Raw genomic sequence first — 14,474 nt, 5'->3', positions numbered from 1 at the left:
CTTTATATGGGACACCCCCACAGTATGGCTTGACAAGTGGTGACTCGGTGCACGCCCAGGATCCGAACCCGGGCCGCCAGCAGCGGAGCGCGCGCACTTAACCACTATGCCACAGGGCCAGCCCCACTAATTCCGGAATTTTTTCATCACTCCAAAAAGAAACTCTCTATCTGTGAAGCAGTCACTCCTAATTCTCCCTTCCCTTCAGCCCCTGGCAACCACTAATCTGATTTTTGTCCCTATAGATTTGCCTATTCTGGATGTTTCCTATAAATGGAATCATACAATATTTGTCCTTTTGTGTCTGGCTTCTTTCTCTTTGTTTGTTTTCAAGGTTCATTCATGTTGTAGCATGTGTCAGTACTTCATTTCTTTTTAGGGTTGGATAGTATTCCATAGTATGGATATAACATTTTGTTTATTCATTCATCAGTTGATGAACATTTGGGTATTTTTTACCTTTTGGCTATTATGAATAGTGCTGCTATGAAATTCACATACAAATTTTTGTTTAAACATCTGTTGTCGACTCTCTTAGGTGAGTAGGTGGTTCCCCGCCCCCCAATTTGGTGATGACGGACCTATTTGAAACTGTCTGATAGGTCAGTTTTGCTAAGAAGAAAAGAGCAGGAGTTTGAGTGCTGCTTGGATGAGGCATGGAAGGGAAAATGTGCAGAGCACCTTGGGCATGCTGGTGAATCCTAGGGGCAAAGGGTCTCTGGAAAGGAGAACAGGAGAGGGAGGAGAGGGTGACAAAATGGGATAGCAATGACCTTGAGCTTGGTGGATGGAAGAAGAATGGGTTTGTCCAGAATTTATAAAAAGGCTGTTGATATTTTCCTGTTTTTTATAAGGAAAGGAAAAATCTCTGGTGGGGATGAAAAGATGGGTTAGGAGAGGGTCAAGGCAAAGTGAAAAAGGTTATGGCTTTGGCTGTGTCTTAACAGGGTGTTGTTAATGGAGGCATTTTTGGCAGAAAGAAAGCTTGTTTAGCTGCGCATTAATGCAAGATGACAAGATTGTTAGAGCAAGTTTTATCACAACAAACCAAAGAAAAGGACCCTCTTATTTCAATAATGCTGCCACGCATTTCTATGACAGTGGACTTTTTCGAAAGTATCTATAAGGTCATTAGGATGAGTGAATCAGGTAGAGCAGGCACTATTTGCTGCCTTTTGAGAAACAGGAAATCAAGGCACCGAGAATAGGGCTTTATGACAGTAGGTATTCAATCAGGATTTGTTAAATAAGTGAAGCAGAGTCATATCAAGTCAAAGAATGTCAGACTGGGAGGGTCTTTGAGATTATCCAGAAGCCCTCCTCCCAACCCATTTTTGGAGGAGGAATGTCAGCGCAGAAGGGGGATGTCCTGGGCTTAAATGCAAGGTCAAGTGGTTGGTGAGTGAGAGACACAAGTCAATAGTCTATCCTTGTACAGAGTGTCTGCATAACATCCACTACATTGCTTTGTCGTGGATGTTCTTGTGCGTCCTCACTACTGGGACACATGATCCTGGAGGTGGAGCTTGTGTCTGACTCATCTTTGTGTCTCCAGGATGTAGCACAGTGTGGAAACTTGTTGAACGGATAAACAGGAACTGCAAGCTCTCTGCTCTTCCTGGGTCTCTGCCCCTTCTCGTTCTGCCACAGCTTTTAGTAGCAGAGCTAGGACCCAACCAGTTTCCAGGCCCCAGAGATCTTTTGCCTATATCTCAATGTCTATACTCATCAAGGTAGGTGACATTAGATGTACCTGGCAGGTTGCTTTGACTTGCCAGGGCCCCTGGGATAATCTTCACTGTATTGTTACTATGAAAGTGTCTAGAAGGTGAGGGAAAGAGGAAGTTTTCTTTAGTTCAAAGCCTAAGGCCAGTCTAGCTACTTTCTGTGGGATCTCACGTGTATCTTGTGCACCAGAAAGTTCTGTCCTTTGGTATGCTGTCCAGGTCCCAGGTGGAGGTAGTCTAGAGCCAGTGCCTTGGAGGAACTGTGCCCTTCAGTGTGGACCTGACAGTGATGGGGGCAGGAAGAGGTGATGGGATTTTCAAGAGGTTCTGAAACAATTCCTTGTGTATCTTGTTTTGCTCTTCCTGAGGATTTCTATCTGTTCCTGAACACATATTGGAGGCAAAGTAAAGGAGGTCTCATATTAGTCCTTCCAGTGCCTCAGTACTAGATGTGGCCAGCCTGCGAATGGCAGATGGTGGGTACCCAGGCCAGTGCATGGAGGGTCTGTCTGCAGGCACAGGTGCAGAGGGATTACACCTAGGGTGTGGACCATGGTGTGGGCTTTGGTACCTGTCCTCTAGTTCTGCCCAGTGTAGAGCAGCCCCCTTGGGGCTCTTGCCACCTGGACCTTTACTTCTTGTCTCCTGCACCAACTCCAAGATCCTTATGTTGGATCCTGCCAGCACCTAGCTGGCCTGGGAACAGCTTGACTTCCTCTGGCTCATTCTCTCTCCACTCCATGCCAGGGAGATTTATGGAGTGCAGAGTGTAAAAGGATAACATTGGAAAGCTCAATGTCAGATGACGGCCATGTTACCAGCAACTCTACTCCTCCTGATTTCAAAGCAGTGTCCACACAACCTAAGAGCAAAGCCAGATGGTCTTGTCGCATGGATGAGATATCCAGGGACCAGTCGTTCTTCTTTGCTCCACGCCCCTCGTCTTGAAGAGGCCAAGGGAAGTACTCAGAAGTCACCTGGGCAGCCTTAGGTGTCCATGTGAAGGGGCTAGTGGCCCAGAGAGTGTGAGAAGGAGCCTCTGCATCCGCCTGAGTGGGCCAGTTTAAGTCCTCCAGCCTCATCACGGCAGGGAGGTTGGGGTGAGCCCCATCTTTCCCATCTCTGCTGAAGGTGAGTAGCTCCTCAATCCTCTGAGGTGGCATCTTCTGCCCCAAGGGGCCCAGGGGGATGTGTATGAAGGTACATGGCTGTGCTGGTTTGTATGAAGAATGATGACACTGGAGACAGTGGTGCAGGAGGGGACCGATGCACTGGCAATATGCTGTCATTCTGAGGGAAGCCTACTCGTGGGAGTGGGTGGGAGCTCTCAGGTGGGAAGAGGGAGCTGTGTTATCAGAGTCTGCTTTTGTAATGACTGAGGTTTGGCTCTTCTTTACGGTGGGAGATTGATGAGGAAGCTGATTTTCAAATGGGCTCTCTGGATTGTGAGAAAGGATGTATATGGGAGATTCCAAGAGAGGGTGCAGTCTGGGGGTTGGCAAAGGCCCCCTGAGAAGATTGTAGGTGAGTTAATGCCTGTCAGGGGGGAGGGCTGGTGAGGGTCATCCTGTCAGATCTTCAGACCAGAGGTGGCAGCTAGGAGCTGTTTCCCAAACAGTTGCTGAGGGTTACATCAGTCAGAATGGAGGATGACAATGGGATGGGTCCCTATAACTAAACCTTGTTTAGTTCCTGTCTTGTCACAAGCCACTCTGTTTCATGACATTGTTTTGTCCCACTTTAGACAGACCACAACTCCTTTTCCCCATACAGAGCTATGAGATGGGAATGGATGCCCCCCCTCACCCACCATGGCTATCACACTCACCTGCACCAGGTCCGGCGTGAGGCGCTTGGCCTGCAGCCATTTCTGAAATCTCCTTGTTTTCCGCAGGACACGCTCGATGCTGCAGGTCTTTGGGGCTGCTGCAGAGGCACAGATTCTCCTGTCCGAGATCTCGTTTTGCTGTTTGCTGACCAGCCTTGAGATCTCCACAGGGCGCCAGGTTTTGGAATCATCTGTGTAATTTGCAGAGTAAGAAGGCAAGTAGTCGGAAGGCAGTCCGAGGTGGGAGGCCAGCCAGTTGTCAAACCTGGAAGAATAGCCCTTTTAGGGTCTGCCTGGGAGCTGGAGAGATGGAGCAGGGCCTAAGCAGGGACTAGCCACACAGCCAGAGCCAGAGCCAGTAGAGCCCGGGGACAGGGAGACAGGGGACAACATCTGGTCTGATCTATTTCTCCTCTTTAGACTGGGGCACCCCGAACACTTTTTGTGAAATGATTGTTTGTGTTTTCTCAAAATTAGGGAAGTGTATATGGGTTTTCAGAAAAGATGAGGGAAGTGCATGCCAAACACAAACTTTATCCTCTTCACACAACTGGCACAGAAGGACTGTCCATGGCTTTCTGAACTTCTACTCCATGTAAAGACAGCAGCTTTGCACATGCTGGTACCTTTGATTCTCCTAATACCCCATCCCCACTTTACAGATGTAGAAACTAAGGCTTATAGAGCTTAAGCACCTTGCCCAAAGTCAGACAATACGTTACCAAGCAGGGGTGCAAACCCAGGGCTGTCCATCAGCAAAACCCATCATCTTTCCCCTTCCCTGCACTGGTTCCAGAAACTGCCCACCATCTTACCAACGGCTGGGTTTTGGAATCATAGTTCTTGAAGAGGCTTCTGAGCCTTCACTGGGGAGACCACTGCCTCTCCATATCCAACCCCAGGCAGCCCCATCAATTTTGCTTTCAGTCCAAAGATTTAAGTTATCAGTACCAACCAAGTCTCAGGGAACAGGGCTGCTAAAGGGTCACCAAATTCAAAGCTATCTGGGATCCAGGAGGTGTGTAATTCCACACAATAGTCTTCTCGGTCCAGGGGAGAGGCGCCGGCCTATTACCACCTGCTGATTTCCCAGGCCCCACTTGGCCCTTTTCTCCAGTCATTCCTCCAGCTGTGTGCAGACATTTCCATTAGGGAAGAATGTTAAATCTTCTTCCGATTTATATATGAAAAATTACTAAGGTAACGTTTACCTTCATTATTATTAATAATTGCGGGTCATACCGCAAATGAAAATTAGGATTATAAGATATGTTATATTTTTAATTTAAATAAGAATGTGAAGATTCTTATTATTGGGCTTTACTGGGCAAACTCATGATAATGAGTTTTGGAATAATTAGCAGTTTGATTAGCCCCCAAATCTAGACTGTTTTGTTTTCTCCCTTATATGACACAGCTTTACCCTAAGAGACTGCAAGCTTTTCAAAGAAGGTGCTCTAGCAGAAAGTGTCAATAAGCGCCTTCTGCAATGCAGGACCATTCAAATTGCAATGGAAGTAGGCACAAAGAATTCTGTTCAACAACATTGCCCCACATCTATTTAAAAAGACAAAAAACACTGTAAACCAACAACGAGTCAATTTTACTGGAATTTTTAGGACGACCATGGGAAATGACCCTCCCTTCTGGGAGGATAAGGAAGGGCCAGCGCCCAGAGGCAGGCCTGTCTGTCTATTTCCTGTAGCTGCTCTTGCTCATGAGGGTTCACCCTCACCAGGGCCTGTGACTAAGGATTTAAAACTAGGTGGCTCTCTTACATAACAATAAGAGCAACACACATTTGTGAAACACTTAAGTGTGCCAGTGGCTTTGCTAAATACTTTATGTGTATTATTTCAGTTAAACCTTTCAACAAACCTATGAGGTTGGTGCTATTATTACCATACAGATGAGGAGACTGAGGCACAGAGAAGTTAAGTAATTTGCCCAAAGTCACACAGCCAGGAATTGGAGGAAGTGGCATTCTGCTTAGTCCTCTATCATCCATTTTATGAATTTGCTCTTGGGAACAGATTGGAGACATTATTAGGGGTTTTAGCCAGCAGGGTCCTTAAGGATGATTTTGCCCCTGTCCCCTTCCCCATCATATTTTAAGGAGGAGAAAATCGAAGGTGACTTGTCTAAAGAATCACAGACAATTAGTGGCAGAGGGGTCAGATCTTAGGGGCCCTTGTCTCCCGGTTGGTGAGAGTGGCATGGGGAGGGACTTCTTGCCCTGTGGGACAAGCTCATTGTCTTTTTTTTCTGTTCCCACCTCCTGAGGAGGCTCTGCTGAGAGGATAGCACTGACTTGGTAGGTGACCTGTAATGAATGCCTGGTGCACGTTCAGCAGTGGCTCAAGGCGTTCGCTAAGGACCAATTGAGGACAAATAAACAGGTGTACAGGCAACACTTCCCCCCTGTTCAAAATGGTAATCAATTTAGAGCGTTGAATGGGAAAAAATGTGTATTCTTACAACTTTGATTACCTACTTTTTTGAATAGAAGAATCAATGAGAAAATGGCCCTGCTTTTTATTCACTAAAATGTTAATATCCTGGAATTTGGAAAACCACAAAACAGAGGCAGAGTTCTAATCTTCCTTCTGAACTGAGATCGTGGGCGTGTTTGGATTGAGGCTGGCCTAGTTTCTTATTGGGCTGAAAGATGGACAAGCAGGATCATAGTTTCCCAGAGCTGGAAGGAAGCATAAAGGTCGTGTGGTCCAATCCCCTCGAGCCCCTCAACATGGAGAGCAGAGTGGAGGTGTGGGGGAGAGCAACAGTGTTAGAATGAGAATAAAATGCCCTCTTTTGTAAACTTCTCACACTTGTATCCAGTCAAACACTAGGTCTGCCGACATGCCTTCCTAAATATGTCTTGCGTCTCTTCCCTCAGCTCTGTACAGAACCCTTAAAACATCCAGCGTCTTCCCAAAGCTCTCAGGACACAGTTCCTACTCCTTAGAGCAGTTCACAATGCTCTTCCTAGGCCCATCTCCTGCTGCTCCCCTTACAAGCTTGCTTTGACTTCACCAAACCACTGACCATCTTTGGATAAGCCACATTGTTTTGGGCCTCTGGCCTCTGCTCACCTTGTCATGTGCTAATCTCTTTGTCTGAGATACTTTCTTCCTCTTTCTTGCCCGGATAATCCCTACCCAACTCTTTAAAACCCACGTAGGTACCATCTCTTCTGATTCTCACTCCCTCATCCCCCAGTTGAGATAGGTTCCCTTCCATATGCTCCCATGACACTCTCCCAGGACACACATGTCCCATATTTTGATAGTCCTCATACTTGCTTTAATCATTGGTTCATGTCTCTGTCTTCTCAATAGAAAGTAAACTTCTTCAGGGGCAGGATTGGGCTTCCTTCAACTTTGTAACTCAGTGCCTAGCAGGGTGCTTGGCACCAAGTTAGTGCCCAACACATTTTAGTTGGATGGATGGATGGATGGATGGGTATTTGAATGTATAGATGGATAAGTGAGTAGAGGGATACATGGAGGGCTGGGTAGATGGGATGCCCAGAGTGATGGTTGGGTGGAAGAATGCATGGGGGGATGCCCGGATGAACGGGTAGATGGATAGATGGGTGCATGTATGGATGACTGAATGTGTAGATGGATGCTTTTGCCATAAGCTCTGGGGCCATGCAGCTCCCAAGACCTCTGAGTTCATTTGAGGAAATGAGTTAAAGCAGCAATTACTATCATCTTTTGAGGGGAAGAGGCAGACAAGGGCAAGGGAGAAGGGAAGGCAAAATCAAGCCTAATGATTTAATTATTTTACTATGAGCTCTCCACCACTCAGTTAGAAGTATTTAAACATTCTTTAAGACTTTGGGAGTGGGGGCTGGGGATTTAAGGCCAAGTAGGTACACTAAGGAAGGCAAGGTAAGGTATCCATCCTGGTAAGAGCCCAGGAATCCCTAGGAGTGATTCTGATCAGAAATATTGTCACTAAGTACCCCTCCCCAACCCTCCACCCCAACCTGTTACCTGCATGTACACAAATACTGATCAGTCAGATCCTGGTAGATCTTGCCAGTTGGTGTGATCACTTAGGATTTCACACATAGGTATATTTTCAGTAAGAAGAATATGTCAACCAGATTTACTCATTTTTCTAGCTTCCCTTAACTTTTCCTTCAGAATTTGAAACTCAACATGGAATGCATGGGAAAATTGGTACTGGAAACATTCAAATGTTCAAAGGTCAATGGTTGAATATAGGAAGCATCGGATTCATCATTAGCCTTATCACCAAAGAAAAGATATGGAAAAGAAGGAAAGGTGACTTCCATCTATCAATCTTGCATCTTCAGCCTACCAAGCTGGCCTGGGAAGCTCACCCTTCATTTGTTGCTGAACAACAAGCCTTGTCTAGTCCTTAGTGAAGACCAGGCCATGCTAGCCTGGCTATAGCATTTCAGCCAAATGTCTGAGAGTTTTGGATGGGCTTTATGCTAAGGTATCATCATAATTATTTTTAAAAGTAGAGAAATGTTTAGAGATGAACAAGAACAGGATGAATAAACATACCATTGAAAAGAGAGGGAAAGGATGTGAACTTATAGATAATTTAGCAAAGAAGAAATACAAATGGCCAATAAGCCTGACAAAAGGGCTCAACTCAGAAAAAATACAAAGTAAAAATAGTAGTAATATTAACATTTGTGAGTGTGCAAGAAGTGAGCTCTATAGGTAGAAGTTTCCATTTGGATATATATATATCTCAAAATCCTAAAAATTTGCTACATTTTTTGACACAGAAATTCTACTTTTAGGAGTTTGTCATAGGAATTAATCACTGCTGTGCACAAAACTCTAGAAACAGGGATGTTCAACATAGCACTGTTTATAATACTGAAAAGTGAAAAAAACCCCTAAATGTCTCAAGATAGACGATTAGTTTAATAAATTGTGGTTGATTGATGCAATCGAATACCATGAAGCCATTAAAAATCAAATTGTGTAGAATAGTTAATAATGTGGAAAGGCATTCCTGATGCATTGTTAAATAAAAGTTTACAAAAGAGTATATATGGGGGGCCGGCCTGGTGGCATAGTGGTTAAATTCGTGTGCTCTACTTCGGCGACCTTGGGTTTGAGGGTTCAGATCCCAGGCATGGACCTACACACTGCTCATCAAGCCACACTGTGGCGGCATCCCACATACAAAGTAGAGGAAGATTGGCACAGATGTTAGCTCAGGGCCAATCTTCCTCATCAAAAAAAGAATAAAAGAGTATACATAGTATGATCGCATTTTTCTTGAAAAAATTTTTAATCCATCCTTAGAAAAAAGGTGGCAAGGATATACACTAAAATGTTAACTAAGGGGTGATCTCTTGGTGGAGGAATTATACATGATTTTTATTTTGTGCTTTTTTTAATCAATATTTCCTGAAAATTCTAAAATAAACAGATATTACTTTTAAAATAAGGAAAAAGTTATTTACAATGTAGAGAAAAGGTCCGTGTCCCCAGACCCACTCACTGCCTCTCTCTGCTTCTTTGTGCTGAGGAATGTGCATTCCAACATGAAGAGCTCTAAACCGCAACGTGCCCCGCCTGGTGTTTTCCTGCTTGCCACTGCACACTTCCCTTTCAGGCACACATGGAAAATGAATTCTGAGGGTGAAGTAATATCCTGAACTCTGCTGGAACACAAACCTATTTGGGGAAATGCTTCCTGAATTTGGCCAATACCTGGCCGGTGAGAAAAACTTCATTTATTGCTACTTGAAGAGTCAGTTGTAAGATTCATAAACTCTTATTTACTTATCTGGAGAAGGATGTGAACCTGGAGCTCTTCTTCAGTTGAATCCCTTAATTTTCCTCCCTCCTATCTTATGTCCATATTCTCACTGCCTCCTTTCTCCAGGGCATCAGCCCCACTTCACCTGTGTTCTTGGTCCTCTCCATTCCATTTCTTAGGTGGGAAATCTTGAGTTCACTTTCAACATCTCCATCTTTACTTCCTCGCACATCGAGTTGGTCAACAAAACGACTCTCTAGCTGAACCAACTCGCATTCTTCCTGCCCTGCTTTGTTCCTTGTGACCTTTCTCCTGGACTAGGAGAACTGGTCTGGCAGCCCCTGCCAGCGGCACCAGTCCATCCTGCACACTGCTTTCCATAAGATCTTGCCAAAGCACAGGCCTCATCTTGTCCCTATCCCACTTAACACCCTCAACCATTGCCTGCAATAGAGCTTCCCCAATTGGGGGTCTTTCAACTTTTCAATATTCAAAATGCCTTAAAAAAGGCCTAATAGAGAAAGTCCACATCAACTCCATACAATATCTACCATCTTGCAAAAGAAGTTCAACATTTTTGATTGATATTTTCTATTTGTTACTTCCATTTAGTAACTTAGTTGCATAATCCAATATATCTTTGGTTAATACAGATTGGAAACAAAATTATTGTAAATTAATGCCTTTTGTTTGGTCACCAAATCTTACAAGCCTGAGGTAGGTCCTTGGGGGAAGGCAGAGGAGAAGAGGCCTATTACACAGGATCTTTGGTATTGAAAAGGCTGGGAACCACTGGCCTGGAGGTTAAGGTCCCAATTCCTTGGCATGGCATCCAAGGCGCCCTGTCCCCCATCTGACCCTTCCAACCTCCTCCTTCCGCCACGCCTCCGCATACACCCCATGCTCCATCCACTAAGTGCTTCTCACCTCTTCCCACACTTTGGGCCTTTGCTTAAGCTGGTCATTCCACCTTAAGCCCTTCCATTCCCACCAAATTTCAGCTCATCCTTTAAGGCCTTGCTCAGAATACCTTCCCCTGGAGAAGCCCTTCCCTAGTCCCCATCTGGAATTAATATCCCCTCCCTGGAGCTCCTGGAGGTCCTTTACACTCCACTTCTGACCTGCATCAGACCAGGCCTTGTTATTGTTATTTGTAACATGGCTCCCTCCTCCTGAGCCCCTAGAGGGCAATGACCAGAGTTTTATAGCAATGTCACTACAGCATCTTCTGAGTCTTGGCCGTAGTCAAGGCTCATTGACTGTGTGATAGCATTCTTTGATGAGAACCATGTGTATCGCAATTTATTAACTTGGGTTTTCCTCTGATCAAGGCAACATCTTACAACAGAAAACTGGTTCAGAAACCTTGAAACAAACTGCCCTGGTTTGAATCCCAGATCTGCCACTTATTAGGTGACGACCTTGGGTAAGTCACTTAATCTTGCTATGTCTCAGTTCACTATCTGAATAATGGGTGCAAAACACTAACTACCAAGATGGTTGTAAGGCGTAAATAAAACTAGCTTTAAAATGTCTGTCACAGAGTAGGCTTTCTATACATTTTATTTCCCTCCCCCTATGAGAAATGAACTTGGTAAACTCAGCAATCCCAGGCTACTCCATTCATAGCAAAGAAAACTTTAAGCTCCCACTTCAAAAGGAAACTTTGGATTTAGCATTTAGGGCTGGAATTTGGCTTCACATCTTACCCTCCTTCCTCCCTCAACTTCAACCCATCACCACTATGATTAAGTGGCTTTGCTTCAGCTCCCACCCTTAAATTACATACTGACTCATTTTCAACAAACTCCTGCACATATCTTCACATGAAGGGAACAGAATTTTGCCCCTGCAAGTTATCTGATTGAGATTCTGACCTTATTTCTTCTTTAAAGAACTTCTTGCAAATAGATGTCCCGATGCAGGCATTGCATTTATCAAGACCGAGGAAAGTCCTTCCAAAATTGTTGCTGGTTCTGACTCGGGGCACCAGAGAAGGAGAGGGAGAAGCCGGCGAGGAGACAGAACAGCTCAGGGCTGAGACCCACAGCAAGAGGGCCGGCCAGCCTGGGCAGAGGGCGGCAGCCTCAGACCCCAGCCAGGGCTCCATCTCGGGCTCAGGACTCCAGCTGCAGCCTTCGGCCGCCCTCTCAGGGCTGCACAGAGGCAGGTCTTGGCAAAAGAGAGGGGGCTGGCTTCAGGGCGCTGACCCCATCCCAGCCTTCGAGGTTTCTGTTTGAGGATGCTAAGGAGCTTGGGGCTAACGAGGCTGGAGAGGAGGTGAGGAAGTCCGTGGAGGATGCTGATAACACCGTTTCCAGAGTTATTCTTCCTTTGCCTGGGGCGGCTGCCACAGGCTGGGGAGGGGCTGACTGGCAGATTTCGGGAAGGACAATGGTCAGGGCTTCTCTGTGCAGTCCTTTCGACAAACACAGGATTTCCTGGTTGGGCAGGAAAGGTCCCTGCAGGATGTATGTCCGACCTGGGTTCCACCTGGGAGTTTCAAAGGATCCTGAAGGCCTCCACCCTCCACTGTTTTAATTCTGGGTGTATCTGTCCCTATGGATCACATAAACACACACACACGCACACACCAATTTTTCTCCCCTCTGCAGTGGATATTTTGGCTTGCCCTTTAGCCAGCCATACCTCCCCCACTTTGACCATATTTGGCTGTGAAATAAGTAGAGGTCAGCTTGCTGGCCATTAAGCGGCACATTTAACACTGGTTTGCAAGGCAAAGCCTTTTTGCTGCCTAGGGAATAGAAAAACTTAAGTTAGTCCATGCTGCAGCTCCTCTTGCCAATCTGAGAAGAGAGGAGAGAGAACCTGGTGGACTCTGATGTGATGAGGGGAGCACCAGAAAGATCCCTCTGCCTGCACCCAGCTGTATCCGTCCCTCTACCCATGCCTGAAAATCCCTCTTCCCTTTACCACCCTTCCTCACTTCTCAGTGGCCGGCCTGACTTGGTGGGATTTAACTGCCCCAGGATTGCCTTCCTCCTGACACCAAGATAAGGTCCACAGCATGGAGTAGAGGGGAGTGCTAATTTAGGAATAGAGAGAGCCTATGAGGATCAAATCAGGGAAGGCAGGCTTGGGCTGGGAGAGGGAAAAAAGGGAGGTAAGAGGGGGCTGGGGGTGCCCTTAGGAGTTGGGGAGTTTTGCTAAAGATTGGTGGGAAAAGCAGGGTAATAGCAGGTTTCTGATAGTTAAGCATGTGCTTATTAGCTAACTCAGTGAAATGTCTGGTCGTGTTTGTTTGTTTTTTTTTTTGGTGAGGGAGATCAGCCTTGAGCTAACATCCGTGCTAATCCTTCTCTTTTTGCTGAGGAAGACTGGCTCCAAGCTAACGTCTATTGCCAATCCTCCTCCTTTTTTCCTTCCCCAAAGCCCCAGTAGATAGTTGTATGTCATAGTTGCACATCCTTCTAGTTGCTGTATGTGGGACACGGCCTCAGCATGGCCAGAGAAGCGATGCGTCGGTGTGCGCCCGGGATCCGAACCCTGGCCTCCAGTAGCGGAGCGCACGCACGTAACTGCTAAGCCACGGGTCCGGCCCTCGTGTTTGTTTTTTATTGTTAAGTAGTGAGAATTCTTTATATATGTATTCTAGATACTAGTCCTTTGTTGGATATGTGGCTTGCAAAATTTATATTTTTCTCCCAGGTGGTAATTTGTCTTGCATCTTCTTAGGATCTTTCAGAGAGTAAAAGTTTTTAATTTTAATGAAGTCCAATTTGTCAATTTTTCCTTTTATGTATCATGCTTTTAGTGTTAAGTATAAAAACTCTTTACCTAGCCCTAGGTCCCAAAGATTTTCTCCTATGGTTTCTTATAAGAGTTTTATAGTTTTACATCTTACATTTAAGTCTATGATCTGTTTTGAGTCAATTTTTGTATAAGATATGGTTAGATCAAAGTTCATATTTTTGCTGATGGATGTCCAATTGCTCCAGCAGCATTTGTTAAAAAGACTATCATTCTTCCATTGAATTGCTTTTGTACCTTTGTAAAAAATCAGTTATCTGTACTTGTATGTGGCTATGTCTGGGTTCTCTGTTCTGTTCCATTGATCTATGTGTCTATTCCTCTGTCAATACCACATAGTCTTGATTATTGTAGCTCTAGAGTAGGTCTTGAAATTGGGTAGAGTGATTCCTCCCACTTTCTTCTTCTTTTTCAAAATTATTTTAGTTATTCTACTTTATTTGCCTTTCTATATAAATTTTATAATGATCTTGTCTATACACAAAATCTTACTGGAAATTTGATAGGAATTGAGTTAAATATGTATATCAGTTTGGAGAGAATTGGCCTCTTTATTATGTTGAGTCTTCAAATCCACGAACACAATACGTCTCTCCATTTATTTAGATCTTTGATTTCTTTCATCAGCATTTTGTAGTTTTCGGCATTCAAGTTCTGTACATGTTTTTTTAGATTTACACCTAAGTATTTTGTTTTTTTTTGAGCAATTGTAAATGGTGTTGTGTTTTAAATTTTGGTGTCTATGTGTTCGTTGCTAGTATATAGAAATACAATTGAGTTTTGTATGTTGATCTTGTATCCTGTGACCTTGTTGAACTGATTTATTTGTTCTAAGAGATTTTTTGTAGATTCTTTGATATTTTCTATGTAGATTCTCATGTCATCTGCAAATAGGGAGTTTCATTTCTTCCTTTTATCAGTGTTTTGTAGATTTCAGGATCCAAGTCCTGTAAATGGTATTGTATTTTTTAATTTGGTTTTCACATGTTCATTGCAAGTTGTTTTTTTGTTTTTGTTTTCCTATTTTCAATTTTACTGATTTCTGGTCTTATCTTTATTATTTCTTTCCTTCTGCTGGTTTTGGGTTTATTATGCTCTTCTTTTGTTAGTTTCTTGAGATAGGAACTTAGATGATTGATTTGAAAACTTTGCTCATTTTAATGTAAGCATTTTACATTATAAGTTTATTTTTCAACACTGCTTTACCTGTATCCCACAAAATTTCATATGTTGTGTTTTTATTCGCATTTAGTTCAATGTACTTTTTAAATTTTCCTTGAGACTTCCTCTCTGACCCATGAATGATTTCAATGTGTGTTGTTTAGTTTCCAAGTGTTTGGACATTTTCCCGCTTTCTTTCTGTTATTTTTAGTTTGATTCCC

The 14,474-nt window shown here is 44.2% G+C and overlaps 1 protein-coding gene across 2 annotated transcripts in view; it reads right to left on the bottom strand.

The window, feature by feature from the left end:
* Nucleotides 1-11,695, bottom strand: part of DIPK2B (divergent protein kinase domain 2B) — a 41,800-nt gene extending 30,105 nt beyond the window's left edge. For both annotated transcript variants that reach the window (XM_087427338.1, XM_004435002.3), the window contains exons 1-2: nucleotides 11,199-11,695; nucleotides 3,556-3,820 (exon numbers count right to left, since the gene is read on the bottom strand). In XM_087427338.1, coding sequence (XP_087283464.1) covers nucleotides 3,556-3,820; nucleotides 11,199-11,431 — 498 coding nt within the window. In that variant the 5' untranslated portion in view covers nucleotides 11,432-11,695. The remainder of the gene's footprint in view (nucleotides 1-3,555; nucleotides 3,821-11,198) is intronic.
* Between the last annotated feature and the right edge of the window lie 2,779 nt (nucleotides 11,696-14,474).

The sequence above is a fragment of the Ceratotherium simum genome, chromosome X (genome assembly GCF_057802395.1).
Source record: "Ceratotherium simum simum isolate JZ-2026a chromosome X, ASM5780239v1, whole genome shotgun sequence".
In the NCBI taxonomy this organism is placed as follows: domain Eukaryota; kingdom Metazoa; phylum Chordata; class Mammalia; order Perissodactyla; family Rhinocerotidae; genus Ceratotherium; species Ceratotherium simum.
This window is presented reverse-complemented; position numbering and strand designations above follow the sequence as displayed.